The sequence below is a fragment of the Hoplias malabaricus genome, chromosome 1 (genome assembly GCF_029633855.1).
Source record: "Hoplias malabaricus isolate fHopMal1 chromosome 1, fHopMal1.hap1, whole genome shotgun sequence".
Taxonomy (NCBI): Eukaryota; Metazoa; Chordata; class Actinopteri; order Characiformes; family Erythrinidae; genus Hoplias; species Hoplias malabaricus.
This window is the reverse complement of record NC_089800.1, coordinates 48,628,713-48,649,012: the sequence shown is the minus strand read 5'-3', so window position 1 is coordinate 48,649,012 and position 20,300 is coordinate 48,628,713. Positions and strand designations below refer to the sequence as shown.

At 38.6% G+C, this 20,300-nt stretch overlaps 2 protein-coding genes across 4 annotated transcripts; both read right to left on the bottom strand.

Annotated features, from left to right (window-relative positions):
* Positions 1–6,912: 6,912 nt before the first annotated feature.
* Positions 6,913–14,023, bottom strand: LOC136692310 (transmembrane 4 L6 family member 19). 2 transcript variants are annotated; one of them, XM_066665615.1, is made up of 6 exons: positions 13,961–14,023; positions 11,703–11,856; positions 11,105–11,173; positions 10,574–10,728; positions 9,009–9,201; positions 6,913–7,851 (listed from the first exon to the last, which is right to left on the bottom strand). In XM_066665615.1, exons 2-6 carry the CDS (start codon positions 11,838–11,840, stop codon positions 7,837–7,839), a joined length of 570 nt encoding a protein of 189 aa, XP_066521712.1. In that variant the 5' UTR covers positions 11,841–11,856; positions 13,961–14,023; the 3' UTR covers positions 6,913–7,836. The 2 variants fall into 2 exon arrangements, with proteins under 2 accessions (XP_066521712.1, XP_066521704.1); XM_066665607.1 differs by having other exon boundaries at positions 11,703–11,879; positions 13,961–14,016.
* Positions 14,024–16,344: 2,321 nt separating this feature from the next.
* Positions 16,345–20,047, bottom strand: rnf168 (ring finger protein 168). 2 transcript variants are annotated; one of them, XM_066680805.1, is made up of 7 exons: positions 19,959–20,047; positions 18,887–19,258; positions 18,232–18,302; positions 17,839–18,009; positions 17,573–17,667; positions 17,369–17,441; positions 16,345–17,225 (listed from the first exon to the last, which is right to left on the bottom strand). In XM_066680805.1, the coding sequence occupies exons 2-7, from the start codon at positions 19,221–19,223 to the stop codon at positions 16,557–16,559; spliced, it is 1,416 nt and encodes a 471-aa protein (XP_066536902.1). In that variant the 5' UTR covers positions 19,224–19,258; positions 19,959–20,047; the 3' UTR covers positions 16,345–16,556. The 2 variants fall into 2 exon arrangements, with proteins under 2 accessions (XP_066536902.1, XP_066536912.1); XM_066680815.1 differs by having other exon boundaries at positions 19,893–20,015.
* Between the last annotated feature and the right edge of the window lie 253 nt (positions 20,048–20,300).

Sequence of the window (20,300 nt, the reverse complement as noted above, 5' to 3'; positions counted from 1 at the left end):
ATCTAAAGACTATAGTCATTCGGAGTAAACCTTAGGTTGTAACTCGCCTAATGGGAATTTCTCAGTTCTTTGTGATATATGATGATCATGATGAAGAACTAATAATCTAAACCACTAGATTCCTCCATTACATAAAATACCTGCTTAAATGACGTAAAATTCATATTTTAGTTTCTGTAAGCTCCGTGGGGTGTTGAGCCTAGGTTAGGTAGGTTGCTAAAAACTAGTCTTGTAATATATTTATGAAGATGAAATGCATTAAAAGTTTGTAAAAATATTAGCATAAAACATTATATTTAGTTTTTATTTTTATTTTAATGCCTATATTATAACATTCTATGTATGTGTATATGCAGAGTTTAGTAAATGCTATGTTTTGGCATCAAAAAAAAGTTGTTTTACAGATTTTGGACGGACTTCAAAATGCCCTTACACTAAAAAAGCTGTGAAGTTTCTGACAGATGCGCATCTGTCCATGAGGGAGACTCAACAGGAAACCGTCTTCCATGTGTCCAAGGTCCATTAATGCCTTTCTTTGCCCAGTATGAGGCACTGGATGCAAAGATGGGTGGTCTACAGCTGTTGTGACCATTCCATGGTCATCACTAAAATTGGTTGTGCTTACCCACTGTTGCACTTGTGGGTGAGCTGCTCCACAGTGGCACATCATTACTGCAGTACCAGTTATGACATGCCACACTTGTCTCATGCTGTGTGACCTTTGGCTGGGAGTTTTTTGATGGTTGCTTCATTTATGGCACACCTGTGATACAGTGCACTGTAAACCTGAATAAGTGCAGAACTCAAAAAGAGGTAAGGTAAGCAGTTGACATAAATTCTTTAAGTTCATAAACTCAAATGTCAGAAGTATGCACACACATTTACTTTAAGTGTCTACAACTTGGGGCGGCACGGTGGTGCAGCCACACAGCTCCAGGGGCCTGGAGGTTGTGGGTTCGATTCCCGCTCCAGATGACTGTCTGTGAGGAGTTTGTGTGTTCTCCCTGTGTCCGTGTGCTCCGGTTTCCTCCCACTGTCCAAAAACACACATTGGTAGGTGGATTGGCAACTCAAAAGTGTGAATGTGTGTGTGTGTCTGTGTTGCCCTAGGAAGGACTGGCGCCCCCTCCAGGGTGTATTCCCGCCTTGCGCCCAATGATTCCAGGTAGGCTCTGGACCCACTGCGACCCTGAATTGGATAAGCGGTTACAGATAATGAATGAATTAATGTCTACAACTTCATTTATTGCTTATTACCACTCAAGAAATATGCATTTCTGGTACTCAATACTATTAAGTAATCTAAAAATACATTCATTCATTTTCTATACTCAAGGTGCCAGTCCATTACACACTCACCAACGTGTGTTTCTGCACTGTGGGGGAACACACCAAACTCCTCAGGTCAGTGACCTGATGTGGGACTTGAACCCACGACCCCAGGACTCTGAAATTATGTGACAGTGATTCTACCTGTTGTGCCACTGCCCCTTGCACTGAAATTAACACATGAACCTGTCCACATTCCCTTAAAGCAGTGAACCCCAGCCCATCCACCATCTCAACTGAAAATTACCGCACTGGCCCTATGTCTGTGACTTCAGACGTCATGCTGCATAAACTCATAACATTTAAGTTCAGTTAATTCAATCATATACAGCTATTTTTACTTAAAAGCACAAACAGGACTCTGCTCAATCAAAAACTTTCACAAACTCAGAAAGAGGAAATTGTTGAAAATAATTGAAATGTTAAATTGAGTGCAACTTTTCAATATATTTTAAGTTAGAATCACTCAATCCAGTTAATTAAATTGAATACTAGGGTTTACAGTGTGGTACCCAGCTGCTGATGGAACGATGGTGCCACATCTCCACGCTCCAACTCTCTGTCCACTATCAAAGTTGCTCCATTTACCCCCAGCTGGTAAATGTTGCCTTCTGCTGTCCAGTTACAACCAACTGGGTTGTAACTACCTATTGGGTGAACTTTATCAGTGCCACCTGACAGGTGTTCCTAATCCAGTGATCATCTTTGTCTCTAGAAGAGCAGGTTCTCTGCTGTTTTGAGAAAGGTGTGGACAAACACAAGTGCGTTGGACAAGGATCTGCTGGGTTTAGACATGTCATGATTGATATGGCATATGCGTTGGATTTGATGCAAAGTACATCGGCACAACAGGTTTTTGGGTAAGAATACATTGTCAATCAATTTGGTGCAAAGACTGTAGATTAACTGTAGTAAACGCTATCTGGGGCATCACACATTTCGAAAAATTGGAGGGTGACCACTCAACTTAGTGTTTAACATTCCATCTCACTTTAAAACACATCTAGATGACAGCTTTGGGTTTTCCCATAACTGAGGACCCTAAGCACTTCCTGTTTCATAATATATAAACATAGCATCTTGGCTTTCCTGTGTCAGTGTCTGACTTTATCTCTCTCTAGTTCTTAATAATTCTTTTAACTGTAATATTACGTGATGGACATGTGAATAATATTATTTGCATTTGCATATTTTTTTGTCTATATCCATCTGTAATAACCATCTATATAAATGTGAGTGCTCTGGATAAAGCTTTACCTACAAAGTAGTCTAAGTCTGACTGCTGCGTGGGTACTGTGTTCCAAACTCTAGCAGCACTTCTGTGTCTGAACCACTTGTACCATATCCCCACCACGTCAGTGTCACAACGGGGTGAAAGAGGCAAAAAACATATGCAGACTACTGTCTAAGTGTAGAACTTGGAAATGCACCTATATAGTGAGTGGAACTTTATAGAACTCTGCTTGGGGTCTGGAGTGAATTGTGCATGCGCACAGAAAACAGTAGAGGACATGCACCCAAAATAATTCTGGTTAACATAAAGTTGTTTACACACACCTCAGCACAGTTTCCTCTTCATAAATCACAGTTTTATAAATATGCGCAGGTGAACATACCTCATGTTGCACACCTCCTTACCGCTCACACACCCATAAAGGGTCCATTCAAATGACCTGAAGGATATGAACCCTTAATTATGGGTGGTCCCGTTCAGTGTTGAGTGGAATAGTGGCGACAATAGAGGAACAAAAGACTAAAAAAGAGAAATTTGAGAATGTGGAAGATCTTGTTCTGAGGTTGTGGCAAAACAAATTGTTGTTTGATGACCTCAGTGCTGGCTTCACCATCAAACACGTAAGGATGGTTTGTGTATTCAGGTGCAATTCTCTGTTTTACAGAGAATAAATTTTCTCCAACAAAGTTAAACAAATTTACTCTTATATTCCAGCTAAGTAACTCTTTATAAATCCAAGTTTCAAAAGTGTTGTGTACACACATTTAAGACCATTTTAATGTCACTGATTGATGTAAAAACTACATCCCCTATTGCAAACACAGATTGACATATTCATGTAAATATGCAAATATACATAAATTGGACATTTCCTTGACAATTGCTTTTTCATAAATAGAAAGGACACAAATCTCAGATTTACCCAAGTGGGTATGAACTAGGCCTAGGAAATGTAAAAAGTAAAAATAAGTCAAGTTTGAGGCATATGTGTTGTGACAAGTGGAGTGCGCGTGTCTTTTTATGTGTGTTTATGTTCACTTCAAATAAAGGATAGTCAAGGAAGGAAAGAGAGGAGAAACATGACAAAGGAGTCCTTGGGGGAAAAGAGGGAAAACAAACTTTTAAAAACAAGCGGAAGTGAAAAAAAGACTAATCAAAGAGACTAAATTTATGAGCTGCATCCTGACAACACAGCACTTGGGGATTCACCTTCTTCAAACAGCTGGACAAACCTTGATACTTGTTCATAAAACAACACTCAGTTTTAGTTATGATTTTAGTTGAGTTATGATTATGAAGGCATTTATGGGTCCATTCCAAATACAGAAAAAGAATTCTACTACACTGCCAAAAGTATACAACACTTTTCAAGCTGCTCAGTATAAGACTTTAGTGAAACTGAAAGAAGGGGGATCAAAGGGATAAAAAGAAATATGATCACACTGTAAATCCTGAAATCGTTCAGAAATCAGAGACTAGGTTTGATTTGGTAGGAGACAATGTTATACATGGTGGAGCAGCCAAAAACTACTCAAGCACTTCTGCTATTGCTTTAAAAGTATAAATACTGTAGCAGTAACAGTGTCATGTACCTTGTTACTTTAGTAAAAGTAATAAAGTGTTCTGAAGATGTTTTTACAGCTCCAAAACATCAACAGCCAAATGTTTCCCCATTAAATTCATACAAATGACGAGGCCAATTCAAAGCTGGTCTGGACATCAGGTTACTAACCCAAGACATTTTACAGCTCTAAATGTGGATGTTGTTTACTGCAAATCAATGACATCTGATGTTCTTTTGGCTTTTTTCCTACTCCAGCTCCAAGTACAGTAATTATGATCTCAATAAACAAATATCAGGATTTCAGAACAGTTCATTTGTGTTTTAACTTCAGGAGAATTAGCTGAGTATGCTCATTTACAAACCTGACGCTAACAGAAGAATGTAATGTAAATTTTTTCCTCACAGATGGACTGCATTGAGAGTACAAAGTATCCTTTATTAAAACCACTTTTAAAAGTAAAAGTAATTTCTTTTAGGGATGAATTTGACTGGTTAAAATGGATTGGGCAGAGATTTTCAAATACTGTGCCTTAAACCGGTAAGGCTCTGCCTACACCAGGGGTCGGCAATCCCCCAGCTCTTTGATCCCTCTGATGCGGCTTTTGAAAATAATTAATGAGTATTTAATTAAAATGTACTTTATTTTAGAGCGTTTCTTGAACTTTTTGACAGCTGACTGCACGGTGCCAGTAAAATAATGACAGCACGCAGAGAGAGGACAGCATTTTTGTTTGCTGCCAGTGGATAATTTAAGTTCGGTGTTTCTTCCATTACTACAAGGACTCAAATAAACATTGAGTATTTTACTTAACCGTCAACACAACGTCTTTTTTTGGAGTTAAAAATGTTTTGTTGCATGCAGAAATGTTATTTCATTTTCTCTGCAGTCGTTCATTGATTTCATAAATGTAACACAGTATAGTTTGTTTGTACATAGCACAAAGACAAAAAAAAAACCTGTTATGCACAGTGTTATTTCATTTAGAATTTCAAAAGGGTTTTGTGGCTCCCAGTGTTTTCTTTACTGTGTGAAACGGGTCCAAATGGCTCTTTGAGTGGTAAAGGTTGCCGACCCCTGGCCTACACCCTTGTGTTTGCCTGCTCTAACAGCTAGAAATGACTTAAGAAGTAATAAATGTACAACATAATTTTCTTTTTCATTACTGTAGACTTGGATCTGTTTCATAATTTGTTGGAAGTGCTGCATAAATCTTGCTATATTGTTTTAATTAAATGGATAATAAGTTAAATGGGTCTCATAAGTCTCAGAGGAAGCAGCAAAATGTTCAAATGCTTTACTGACTCTGAGGCAGATTCTAAAGAAATACTTTCCTTTACAAAGGAGGCAGAGCAGAGCATTGTTGTATAACATTTAGTAACTCCTTCAGAGGCAGCAAAGTAGAGTAGCATATGATTGCTGCCTCTGAGGAAGCAGAGCAGTATTGTTTGTCATTCTGCAGCTTCCTCAGATGCAGCAGTCTTAAATCAAGTGTGCAAAATGTATTTTTGATTAGAATCCAGCTTATAGGCAACCACATTTTATTGTATAACGTTCTGCAGCTTGCTCTGAGGCAGCAGGTGTAACACAAATGTGCAGGAAAGTACTTATTTTTTGCAAATTTACCAATTACAACAACACTTCTAACAAATTATAAAACAAAACTAAGAGTACAGTATTATGTGCATTTATTTTAAAATAATTTCTGGCAGTCAAAGAGGGCAAACCAAGAGGGTCTAGGCAGAGCTTTACCTGTTAATGGCACGTTATGTGAAAATCTCTGCCCTAGTGGCTGGTAAGTCGTTACATTCCTTCTGCCTCAAAGGCAGCACTGCCTCCAGAACCATTTTGCAGAGTGCTTTTGCACAATTGCTCTTTTAAAATGGAAGGTTTTTCTGGACAAGTTTTACGTACTTGGTTATGCACAGCTTTTAATGTGTTCTCACACCTGAAAATAATTGTGTTACATTGTATGTATTTGTAGTGGTATGTTTTAGTTTCACCCTGCAATTTAAGGAGCACACTAAAGAACTGCGCTTTTCTATGAACATTGATTATAGAGAGGCATGCATCTGATGAAAGTGTGTGGTCGGATGTGAGAGAAGGGAGAGATATGCTATTTCCCCTCGTGTACACCTCTGAATGATAAAACACTCATGAACATTATTTGATAAACAAAGTTCACAGCTCACTGATTATGCACTGTTTGGTATGATTAGGTAACCAATTTACAGTCAAATTAATGTTTCTTTAAAAAGGTTTAAACACATTTAAATAAAATTTAAATAACTATACTGAGACTTCTTATCGTGTATTATCAGTTATAAACATTACAGGTGCCCTGGGGTAAAATAACATTACCCTACTTCCCCAAAACTAGTCCCATTCAAACGCGGTTTAAGATTTATATGGAAGTGTGGAAGAAAACAATGTTGTTGTTCATTGGGTGATAGCCTGCCTCAATTGGTCCTGTAATTGGTCCAAAAGTCTGAACCATCCCAAATAAAAACAGCTGTTTGATCTGCACCAAGACCACCTCTTTCATTTTGACCAAATTTAGGTCTTTTTGGAGGCACCTTTCATATTTGCTCGGACCAAACACAAAATCTGACGGACCAGACAAAAGGGGGTAGGTGTGAAAACACCCTAATCTCCCCAAATCCCCAAAACTAAAAGGCCATTGCTTTAAAGAAAGTTCAAAAGGCAGGACACATAATAAAAATTCTGTAACCGACTAGATTTATTCATGTTTTTGCACACTACAACATAAAGTACATAAGAAATGCAATAGAATAGTTTGTATAAATACAACATGTTCACAAATACCTCAGGTAAATAGGGAATTACCAAAATTCACTGTAACGGATAAAAATATACTGAAGCTACTGGAACTGTTAAGGGAAGAACAGACCAGTCAGGATTAAAACCGTCATAAAATAGAAAAAGAAAGTTAAATAAAATTGCTAAATTCACAGTTAAGTGCAGACAACAGATCCACTTGTTCCCTGAGAACTAGACTGCTAAAGAAAAAAACAGTTAACAAGAAAACGTGGCTACAGGGACCTCTAGTGCCCTGTTTAACAATAACATGATATGTGATACTAAGGAAGTAGTATAAATTTGGCCATTTTCCTACACCACATTAAGCCTAGCTTGACCTAAAAGAGCATTTTCATTAATGAGTCACTGACCTGGTGTCTGAGCAAAACATGTGTATTGTCTTCTAATCCTTAGATGTTAGGCCTTGTATGTTGGACGTAATTAAGCTAATTTTTGCCTGTTCTGCAGAATTTACTACAAACACATTTAGATGTGCTTTGTTCTGGATGCTGAATTTGATCACCTTCATAACCAACAAGGACACAAGAATTAAATAAAATGTGCCATTTATATAATAACTGTCATTTCTGATGAAAAAAAAGTTTAAATTAAAAACAGTTCTTCCCCTTTTGCTACAGAAACAGCCTGTTTTCTCTAGGAAAGATTTTATATGTGCAAATTGTGCAAGAAATTATTAAATAACAAAGAGGAAGAATGACGCAGTGGTTTTGTATTGCACCGTAAATCCTATTTTCACCTGATGCAGCACTACAGCATATCAACCCTACAAAATTCTTTAAGCTGGATCTGTAGCTTTATAATAGCAAAGACAAACTTGCAATAAAGAAATGCCCACACCACCTTTTAAGGAGCCAAACGTCTTTGATTTCTTCAAGCTGGAGCAACCTATAAAACATGAAAGTGTTTAGGGCAACGTCTCTGATTGTGCTACTCACTTAAGTAGCAGCTGTAATATCAACTACACATTTAATCCAGATTTATCTGCCATCATTAGGATGCAGAAAACAAGTCTGGAATATAATAGTTTGTCTAAGAAGACAAAAAGTGTATATTTTCAAGATGCAGACTAAGTCTAAGCCTAGGTCAAACTGAATTTGTTTTCTCTTCCTAATCCTGAACCATTACTTAACTTATTCATTTGCTATGTACCCCCCAGTCACATGGTGCTTGGAGGATGAGCAATAAGTATATAGACCAACAGATGTTTCCAGTGAAACTTTCTATTTTTTTTTTTTAAACTGGCACTAAACATCATGTGTAGTGTAGTGTCGTAGTCACACAGCTCCAGGGACCTGGAGGTTGTGGGTTCAAATCCTGCTCTGGGTGACTGTCTGTGAGGAGTTTGGTGTGTTCTCCCCGTGTCTGCGTGGGTTTCCTCCCACGGTCCAAAAACACACGTTGGTAGGTGGATTGGCGACTCAAAAGTGACCGTAGGTGTGAGTGTGTGAGTGAATGTGTGAGTGTGTGTTGCCCTGTGAAGGACTGTCGCACCCTCCAGGGTGTGTTCCTGCCTTGCACCCAATGCTTCCAGGTAGGCTCCGGACCCACCGCGACCCTGAACTGAATGAATAAACTAAACACCATTGGACACCACTGGAAATTTGTCGTCTGAGGCCAGCAGTCCTGGCCACAGATGTTTTATTCATTGATTAAACTTGTTGTATGTCAATGATAAAATGATAATTAGATGGTTGTGCCATGCGGAAGCCCTAGCCTTAATTATTAATTGTGAAATACTACTAACACTGGAGTTATATTCAAAATGACTCCTATCCTTTTAAGGCCACAGAATAGGATTTTGTTTGGTTTATTTGTGCTAGATTATTCTGCAGTGTTTGGTATGATGCCTGATGATGATGGTAAGGTTACAATGATTCTGATCTCTAATTTACACAGACATTGTGCCAGTAATTAGACATTTACCTGTAATTTTTGATCCTTACTTTCTGAGACAGATACAAATAACTCTTAATAGCAGTTTACAGTAACATTTCTGTTCATCTGCTTTGTACTAATAGAAAAGGGCAGGGTAACACTCTTACCTTGTTCTTACAAAAGCCAGGTCCAAAAATCGCACCCAATATAGCGTGTATGATCTGCACCAGGCAGATAACACCCTGAAGACCACTGGCAGCCATGATTGTAGAAAAGAGAACCATGTTCCACATTACCACACCATGGGGTTTCAGACAGGCAGAGTTCCACCGCTGAGGATCATGTATATAATTCACCGCACTACAACAGAAACACACAAAACACATGGCTATTTATTCAAGAGCATCAGCATCCCAACATGTAGAGCAGCACCACATAGCATTTCTGGTTCATTGCCTTCATTGCCTGATGTCTGAGATATTGTTTTTATTTAATTGTTAATTCATCTTCTGTAACCACTTCATCCTGATCCGTGTTGTGTTGATTCTGAAGCCTACTCAGAATCCCTGGGACACAAGTCATAAACAGCAGTCTATTACAAGGCAGCACACACTTAAACTTTACTTTACTTTAACTCACACCTGTGAAAAGTTTCACACAACCAAACCACTTACAAATGTGTTTTTGGACTGTAGGAGGAAACTGGGCACCTGGAAGAAACCTAAGCAGACACAGTGAGAACACAGAGTGAGACCTAATGTGAAGACTGAAAAAGAATTCAGGATTCAGTGAGTAATAGACCAGTAGTAGACTGGATTCAGGACCCCTGAGCTGTGTGGAAGCAACATTATATGCAGTGCCTTTTTTTTCTTCCTTTTACCTCAATTGTTAACACCAGCTTATTTTTATGTTGTGAACATATTATGATTGCATGAACAGAAATCCTCTGAATATCTGATTTCATTACCTTCCATTCAAATAGCATTTAGCCTTTTAAAGGAACACTAGGTAAAAGTGGGGTTTATGTTCCTTGGGCTCCCCCTATTGTAATTCATTTTATAGCACTGCATTGAAATCAATAGACAGGGGGGAGGGATTGGGGACTACTATCCTCCGAAATGTGCATAGTGTAGTTTCTGCAGTGCTGTGTGCTATTACAGCTCAGTGAAGCATCACAATGATATTTAAGCTGTAATTTTAAGGTTTACATATGACACAGCGTTACTTTAATGTAAAGTTACCAATTCAGAAATAGTGACAATCTGTAAATGTAGGAGAAAGTCCTCTCACAACTGTAAAACTGCAGAAAAGTGGGGACCAATTATTTTATTAAAATCCTTGACTTCTGCAAAAATAAAAATAAAACAAACAGGTGTCTGAACATTTTTGGCCCACAGTCACAGTGACACATTCCTTTTTCACAGCTCAAACATATGCCACATTCCTGTGCATGATCACATTGCTCATCATGACACAAGAGTAGAATGCTTTAGTGGCTTGGGAACCTACGTGAGCCTATGCCTCATCCCCCACTGCTGTTATGCAATGTAAAGGTTTTGTTTTTTAAATGATTAATGGAGTTTGTTTATTAAAAGTTGAAAGGCTGCATTTTGACAGAGAGCCCAGCTGCCCCTGAGGCCTGTGCTTATACTGATTGACCTGATCATAACAGTAACCGGAACCAGTTCATTATCTGTGTGATTCACACATATGAGAGTTGCTTAAGACTTACTTCACATTCTGAAGTTTCAGAGGCCGGCCCCACTCGAGACCGTCAGTTCCATTGTAGTAACACAGTGGTCCGTTGGCCAGTCCGGCAGTATTGAACAAAAAGCATAATGCAGCCGCGCACAAGGCCACACACGAGTATGCGGTCCGACACAGCATCTGACCAAGAGAAAATGTCAAGTCAGTATTTTTTTTTTTTTCCCAAGCCAACATGATTATTCACCTACACACTGCTGTGTAATGCTGACATAATACAGCTAGAGTAAGGACATTATCATACATACTGTCACTCTCAAAACCTTCTATCTCCATTTATCAATTTTTTTAGCATGACTTATATATACCACTTGGTCTTTCATGACAAGCAGAATTACAGAAATTGTCAGACAGTAACAATATGCATTTTTAATGTTATATGCATTAACTTTGGGAATTATTATATTATAATAGATCCAGAATGGTGGATTTACCAAATTTAAATGGGGCATTTTGGTGCTATCAAATTAGGACTGAAACAAAATTAAAACACTCATACATCAGCTCTGAAAAGACAGCAGCCTTCTTTTGTATAGCGTGAGGCAAATCCACGAGCAGCCACAAGCACCTGATAAAACATATGTACACACACACACACACACACAAATAAATAAAATTTGAAAAATCAGCAGCCCATGACTCTCCACATGACAAAATATGTCAATAAACCACCAAACCAGAGAGCCACCAAACAGATGACTGTATGTCCAAAAACATAGGAAACAATACTGGCTAATTAACAGCACTGGTAATATCCATATATGGTGATTTTTTTATCTTCAAAGGGGATGTGGCAGTTCTTACTGATAACAGCAAATTAACAATTAAGGAACCGATACTTCACAAACCTAAACATGTGCATATTGCACCAGAGGGTACAAACAAACAGGTTCATGTGACATATGCTGCACATTTCAGAAAAGAAAAATCTTTCTGTTGTAAATTATAAGATAAAATATCTTCCACAAAACAGAGTAGAGTTCGGTTCCAACCTTGAGCAGGAAAACCACACTATACCAGTTAGAGGCATTGGTCAAATTCCAAATGCCTTGAATATATCACAATCATACTTCCAAAACCCCAAAAACAACACTCACCACGACTCCAGAAAGCCATATTCCTGTGCACCACCGAGCCTCTGGTGTCACATGGCCTTCAGTCAGGTAGCTGTGCTTTAGGTCAGGGAAAAGCAGGAGTAGATTGGCCAGTATGCTGACCACTGCCATGGGAACCATTGCAAAACCCAAAAACCTTGCGCAGCAGATAGAATACATCTGTAAAGGACAGCGAAATAACATGACAATGTAAAATGACAATCACAAATAAACAAATTGATTAAGATGTACATGCAACATCAGCAGCATTCATTATTCGCCTCTTCTTAGCTGTGATTCACCTGAAAAAAGGCTTATCGGTCACTCGGTTGGTTTCAGACACCAACACTGATTCATTGTGCTCTAATTCTGAACTGTTTCAACAAATTTCAACATCTATTTACATATTTCAACATATGGGTTACATAAAGACTGTGACAGACCAAGCAGATTTAGCAACAAAAAAAAATTTTCTGATGACATCTGGTGTTTAGTGGGTGGGCAATTAAATGGTAGACATTAAGCCCCCAGCTGTTACTCTCATCTTGCTCACTGTACATTCATTTTAGCACAAGTAGGAACCACTTAGTAATATGCACTGATTCTTATAGAGAAGTTACATGCTGTATGTAAGTACAGTGAAAATACACTCTTAAACACCGGCTACTTATAATGTGTTACCACACTTTTCGATAAGCAACTTTTGCAGTTCAAAAAACATTGACCATGAAACCTAATAATACATATATTACAACAATGACGATGACAAATATTTGACTGAATCAGGGTGGGGTACAGCTGAATGTGAGACAAATAGTAGATAATTTAAAGTAGAATGTGAATGTGGAGCGACTGTTAGACTGTTGAACATGTGATGGGAGAGTGTTCCAGAGGTGAGGTGAAAATCTAGAGAATACTCGATCATGAAAGCTATTGCAGTTGGATGAAGGCACAGTGAATAATTCAGCTGAAGAAGAACTGAGGATGTAGGTAGTTTGTAAAGATCATAAAGGTAAGGTGCAAGGTTGTAAGGTATGTGAGCAGAAGAACTCTTAAAAATAAAGGTACTTTAAAGAGGTGTGGGGGGGCATTTTTAATGTATTAGAATCCATCACTCAGATTCAGATTCTTTACTCATTTATAAGTATCAGTAAAAAAATTGTTTGTCATTGAACCAAAAGTAGGGCAGAATGGGGGTGCAGCAGGTTAGTGTCGCAGTCACACAGCTCCAGGGACCTGGAGGTTGTGGATTCAAGTCCCGCTACAGGTGACTGTCTGTGAGGAGTGTGGTGTGTTCTCCCTGTGTCTGCGTGGGTTTCCTCCGGGTGACTGTCTGTGAGGAGTGTGGTGTGTTCTCCCTGTGTCTGCGTGGGTTTCCTCCGAGTGACTGTCAGTGAGGAGATTAATGTGTTCTCCCTGTGTCTGTGTGGGTTTCCTCCGGGTGCTCCGGTTTCCTCCCACAGTCCAAAAACACATGTTGGTAGGTGGATTGCTGACTCAAACAAAAGTGTCCATAGGTGTGAGTGTGCGTTTCGCCCTGTGAAGGACTGGCACCTCCTCCAAGGTGTGTCCCTACCTTGCGCCCAATGATTCCAGGTAGGCTCCGGACCCACCGCGACCCTGAACTGGATGCACTTACAGATAATGAATGAATGAACCAAAAGAGGTTCTTGTATAGCATTGCACAAAGAACCTCTCGTAGCACCCATGTTTTTAAGAGTTTAAAAGTGATGCTTTATAGGAAACCAGAGTATATAATAAAATAGGTGTAATGTTGTGACATAAACAGGTGTGTGATCTGAATCATGTGCACTTAAACTTTACATTAAAATGTGCATCTACATTTTGTGCATTTGTCATTAAATAACAATTCTTGACAGAAATTTAAGGAACTGTGATAAACACAGGCTCTAAACAAACCCAGTAAATTCTTGATTATTAGCTTCTAAGGCCTTAGATTATTAGTAATAATTTGTAACAGAATGATTATTTGGGTCATTAGTAATAAAGCAAACAAGACAGGAATGGACTTCATTTAAGCTTTTAATTAGCTATTAATCATTAATTTACAGTAGTGGTATTCAAATTTTTTTTTATAAAAATAAAAGTGCATTTTAAATTTAAATGTGGGCTTAGCCTTGTCTATTTTTTTATATTAATTCCCTGGAAAATACTGGAATTCTTTGTATATAAAAATAAGCTATAAGTCTTATTTAGCCTTTTCTCTAATATGAGGAAAAGCAGAAAGAAAAAAAGCTTACCCGTGTAAGAGGGATACGGTGAATGCTGTTTATCAGATATAAAGATGCTGTGGGATTTATCTCCTCAAGAGTTTGTGAGCGTTCAAGGGGAAACAGACACGTTATATATCTCAAGATGAGGAAATGGAGAAGGCACAGCAAATATCTTCCTTCCTCTGCTGCTCTGACACATGCTGACACACAAAACAATCTGAAGGAACTACTGTGGTCCATGAAATGTATAATATGACCATAATTTATTAACCCCTATATGGACATTTGTGTTACAGCAGCTTATATACAGATGAGCACAAGTACAAAGATTTAAGCTTATCCGTGATTGAATCAGGAAAAATTAAGTTACCTCAGAAAGGAAATAATAAGTGTTAGAAACATGTTTTAAAGCTGTGGGAAAGCAAGCATGCCTGGTGTCTCTTAAGATGCATTAATATATATATATATATATATATATCACAAACACATTAATGCATACATATATATATATTATATCTAATATATAGTGTTATTTCAGTGTCAAGAAAAACCCTGATGTTATTATTCACACAAGTTAATAATTTATTCTTTCATTCATTGTCGGCCAGTTCAGGGTTGCGGTGGGTCCTACCCGGATTCAGTGGGTGCAAGTTGAGTTGCTAATCCACCTAACGTATGTTTTTGGACTGTGTGAGGAAAGCGAAGCACCCGGAGGAAACCCACACGGATACACGGAGAACACACCAAATTCCTCAGAGTCTGTCACCCGGAGCAGGACTCGAAGCCACAACCTTCAGGTCCCTGGAGCTGCAACACTACCTGCTAATACCTAATAATGACTAAAGAAATTTGACTGAACAAGAGAGATGTAGAATATAAGAGCTCTGGGTCTTTTAACTCTACATGTAACACCCCACATCGCTGCAATGCTCCATTAACCACAAGATAAGCCACAAACCACTCAAGGGTACCTCAGCCATGGAGCACAGTGCTGTTTCTTCACAAAACCATTTGGTCCATGGTTCTTAATGAGTTGTGATGACTCAATCACGCTTCCCACGAGGCACTGAACAAAGTAAAACAAACCACTTAATCTGTAAGACTGTCATCCCAGTGAACCTGTATGTATCAGGAAATAGTCAAACTGTATCAGTTTATATACCACTGCATTTGTATAATGAAATACACTTAGTTGACTATATTCAGCACAGAGTAAATATCCGAGCTACTACTTGATTTGCTGATGGTGCAGGATCTAGCAGTGCTTTTGGGGGAACCAGTCAACACTGCAAAATTGTTAAACAGAATATAAAACAGCATTCTGCATCATCTCATGTTAGTTTTAACTTCTATTTACATCTCATTTGTTGTGTTGATTCAGTGACAGAGCTCATGTGAGAAACATTAGTTTGTGGATATGAACAAATGTAAGATTTATTCTGAATGCAAAGCTTCACCCCTGTTCCAGATCACTGGCAAAACACAATAACACAGGACGTTTATGGTGTTCAAAATTAAATCTACATGTCTATGTGATTACTGCAATTACTGCCATTCTTTGTGGAATCAAGTATTTCAGTCACAAGGTTATTAGGACAATGCTGAAAAAAGGTCTATTACTCACTTTAGAAGAGGCACAAGATCACAAGTGCGCTGACAGGCACTGTCCTACAAGATTAGAAACTAAATTCCATAAAAGGAAACCAAGTCCAAAGAAGGAGAACTACCTTGCTTCAAAGGGACTTTCTCATTATTTACAAGAGATGTTCAGTAAGTTCTCTGTAACTACATATTCTGCTAATCCTGAAGGAAATTCCATAACAGCTCTAGCGTGTGAACACTTGAGGGCATATAAAGAATCCCACTCATTTTGAGAATTACAAAAACGAAAGCATTATTAGTAGCAAGTGTATTGACAAATATTGAGCACTGCACTTTGCATGAGTGGGGACCAAAAAATTAGTCATTTCTAAAGAGACTTTTCCCAGATTTTAAGAATGATTTCTGTGGAAAGAGATTTTCTGATGAAAGTGGTAAATTTTCTAAATGCTGAAATATTTTATTTCCTCAGAAATTTGAAAAGCACACACACACTTTACTTCATACCTATACTGAGAACTTACGAATGCCAGAGTAGATTTTTTTTTTATAAAATGTATAAGCACTGTACAGTGATTATACCACAATTTGAATGCATCCTAATTTTTTTTTTATCTTCTTCTCTTGCATTATACAATCTGTTTTAATACCAAAAATGGTGATTAATATTGTGTTAAATGTTTGTAAGATGATATTTAAATACCAGTTCGGCCAAAATTAACAGTAGTTTGAGTGTGCTTTTATAATTCTACTTGCTTTAATGACCAACTGCACAAGACCTGACAACACAAAGCAAGCTTTCCATTACTGTTTTTATTCAAAAGAATATAGTGGAATATGTCTAGTAAAACTTAGGAACATGCATAAAAATAACATTTTCTTTACACTTTTACACCTTTGAAATGGACTAGTGTGAGGACAGCTGGACTATTAGACTCCACACACCTTTTCTCAACTCAGGGTTAAGGTTTGATTTTGCACAAATTATTAGGTGTGTTCAGCAGAGTCAAGTAAACCATAAAGGTCAGCTCCCCGTGCCTGGAAACATCTCAGTGAGGGTGGTCTGCTTAGAACTCCTCTGTACCAGGGAGGCTGAGGAATTTGACCCCAGTGTGGAGACAGAGCTTGTCTTAGAAAATTGTCCTACAGGCTGTGAGATGGTCCTGGAGACTCTCTTGGCACCTTTAGCTCCATCAGCCTTAGATCTTACTGAATCACTGGATTTACCTCTCTGTATATCCTCGCCTGGTATTGTGCTGGTTGAAGAACGGTTGCTTTTCTGCCTTAGTAAATATTCGTCAACAGAGCCCTTCCTTCGATCCACGGAAATCTCCCGGTCCAGCTCCTTCTGAAGCTTTAGTGCCAGCAGTCTGTCCTCTTCTTCCTGCTGAGAACGGCTCCACAAAGCTTCCTCCTGCTGGGCCAGCTCCTGCAGAAGTCCCTCTCGTTTAGGTGAACTGGGCAATACAGACCCACAAGGTCTCTTACTGAGGTCCGAATCATCTAACTCATTGTCCATAGTCTTCCTCTTGGAGGTGTTGGTTCTGCCAGAAATGCCATAGGGATGTTTAGAACAGTCCAGGTCTGAGTCTGAGGTTGAAGGTTTGTTACAGTAGTCCAGAACAGGCATTTCAAGGCTGGTGTGCTCCACAGAGCAAGGCCAGAAGGTGGTTTGGGTATTCAAAATGTTTTCCTGTAACAGTTAAAAGAAAAACAGAAAAAGGCCAGGTAGATTGACAATGATTTTTTTCCACAAATAACAATGCCACTGTAAGAATTTCAATGAAGAAAACATCCTCCTGCAGTATTTTCAAGATATTTTACATATAAATGTACCTTATTGTCCAAAAGCCTAGCAGTTGGAATGGTCTCAGCACTTGGGTTTCGACAAGGCACTGGGCACAGAAACCTAAAAAATGATAGAGTTCCTCTTAATCAACCACTACTTTACACTTTCAATATGAATGAAACAGTAATAAGCAAACAAGTGTATTCATATAAGCAAATACTTAAACAGGAGGAAAAACAAGAATTAATCACTTCTCAATGTGTCCAACACAGGATTTCTTTTTCTTGACAGAAGTGGCATCATTAGGTTTGACATTTGTCTGGGATTCCACAACTGGAGAAGAATTCTGCTCAAACAGAAACATAATATTGATGTATAATATGAAGGTTGTGTTCATGAAACAGACCAATGAACAGTGGAGGCTACGCTCTGCTGAGCACAGGTGTATCATTACTCACAAAGGGTTATGCAAATGTATTACTTCTGTTCTGCAGTAAAATATTACAGTGGCCCTTACTATCTCCAAGCTGAGCATTCTGGCCAATCTCTCATCTTCTTCTAGCTGTTTCTTTTCTTCCATTCTCCTTTCTTCTGCTATACGCTCCTCTTCCTCAGCCAAGAGCCGCTGTATGTATTCTTCACTGGCCCTCCTCTCTGCTTCTTCCAAGGCTCGCTTCTCTTCTACAAGCTGTGTTAAAAATGGAAAGAAGAACTCATGGTAGATGACAATTTCCCAAATTTGGTGCACTGTGTGTCTTTAGTCAAAACTATCCACAATACAGCAAAACTCTGCAAACCACTCTAGATTAGTTTTTTGGCAAATGTATTGGCTCATATTTTGTGTGCATACATACACACACACACACACACCCCCGCATGCTTGAAAAAATTAAAAGTCAAAATCTCTTACCTTGCTAACCTGGTCCTCGTACTCTCGTCTGAGCTCTCCTGGTTGACTTACCTTGGGTTTTGGAATCAATGCTGTGAGAACACAGAATAATAAGTATTTAAACCAAATTTGAAGCTCCGTTTTGCTCCGTTTTCTGAATCTGGCCTTTACAGAAAGTATTTTATTTTTCCTGAAATAATTAATTAGTTGAAGTATTATAGATTGTTTTCATAGTTAGGGGTGTGGATTAATGATTTCCATATACATCTAATGAAAACTAAAATATCATTGTGTGCTCTCATGTAGGAATGTGAGAGTATGGGCAACGTTTTGGTAGACAAATTTAACTGGTCAACATGATCTATACTATGGAGGAAAAAATGTTCAGGGTCAGTTCCTATCCAGTTCAGGGTCATGGTGGGTGTGAAGCCTACACAGAATCTCTGGGTGCCAGTCCATCGCAGGGCACAAAACACTCACACATTCACACCTATGGGCACTTTTTGAATAGTCAATCCACCTACAAAGCTGTGGTTTTGCACTGTGGGAAGAAACCAGAGCACCCAGCGGAAAACCACACAGACACAGGGAGAACACACCAAACACCTCACAGCAGATTAAACAACATTACATTATTTTTCAATGAACTTAATATAGGAAATAAATATACACATACTGTACATATCCTCCTCATCATCAATTCCATTTAATCTCCGCTGACACTGTGCGGGAAAGGCATCTTGGATACGTTTCCAAAGTTCAACATTGACCAGTGTCTTGTTCCTTCCATTAAGCCTGGCCCAAGACGACACTCTCTTTCGACAAAGTGGACAGCAGATATTAGCCTTATCCACTGTCTCCAGAAAGCAAGGTTTGCAAAAAGTGTGAGTACACGGTAGAGTGACTGGTTCCAGGTATATCTCCAGGCAGACAGGACACAAGCAATCTGCTCGAGTGAGTTTTCCAGAGCCCTCTTTCATTAGCTCTGGCTCCGTTTCTGACACCGGTGGCATCCCTGTACTATAATTTTAGTCTCCAGGGCAGGAACCTGTTAAGGTGAAGGAAAAGTAAGTCAACCAGAGCTGTGGGGAATTTAGTTTGCTGTCTAAAAAAAGGCTAATATTTTCCTGGACAACATTTGATAGAGCCCATTAGAAAAACATGAAATATATCTAGAATCATTAACGGTACTTTTGTTAAAACGCCAGGATATATTGTTTGATATCAATCCTTAAGGGGGAGACAAACTTTATTACAAACTTACTAGAAACCCACAGTAACATTTAGTTGTTTGTAAAAAGGGATGTAATTTATTATATTTCGCAATGTATATGCATTACGCTTAAGCCTCACTCATCGTGGCCATGCTTCCACCTTAACAGCCAAAGAGCCCAGATGTACCTGCTGTTTTATTTAAGGTGGAACGGAAAATTCTAATGAGATGCTAACTTATGTCTGCCAATTTTAGCCCGACAGCTTTTTTTTAAGAACATGACACTGTACCAAAATGTCAAACTGATTAATGTGAAAATGTTTGCTCAAGTAAATAGCATAAAATGTAAGGGTCTTAACAGTCCTTAGCTACAAAACCTCCGTCAACTTTAGGCCCGGGGTATATCTGTTCGCTAAAACTGTTTATAAAGCTGTTTTTTAAACAAAGACTCGACAAAAAAATTGCATACCTCAATAATTAACGTACAGTGCACTATACACAAGTGAAAAAAAGACAAATCCTTTTCGCTGAATACCTGAAATAAGACAGAGCCTGAAGCCCCGGGAAAATCTGTGGAGCTGCCCCTTCTCCCATTGGTGAAAATTGAAGCGCAATGGCGGTGGCTACAGACGTTTGCATAATAAAAGTCCTGACACTTAAACAGAAAAAAAATCCCTGAATACCAGCTTCAAACTACAAACTGGCGCTATGTCATATTTTTGTGTTCCACTTAAGTCTATTTACTGACAAGTTTATTTATTTCCTAAAATAATTTATTGTGAGAAAAATAACAATTTAAATGGAGGGAGTGAAGAAGGGAGTGTGTGGGTCTGTAAAGTTCTGATCTTGGATTATGTTCTGACACCAGTATGAATGT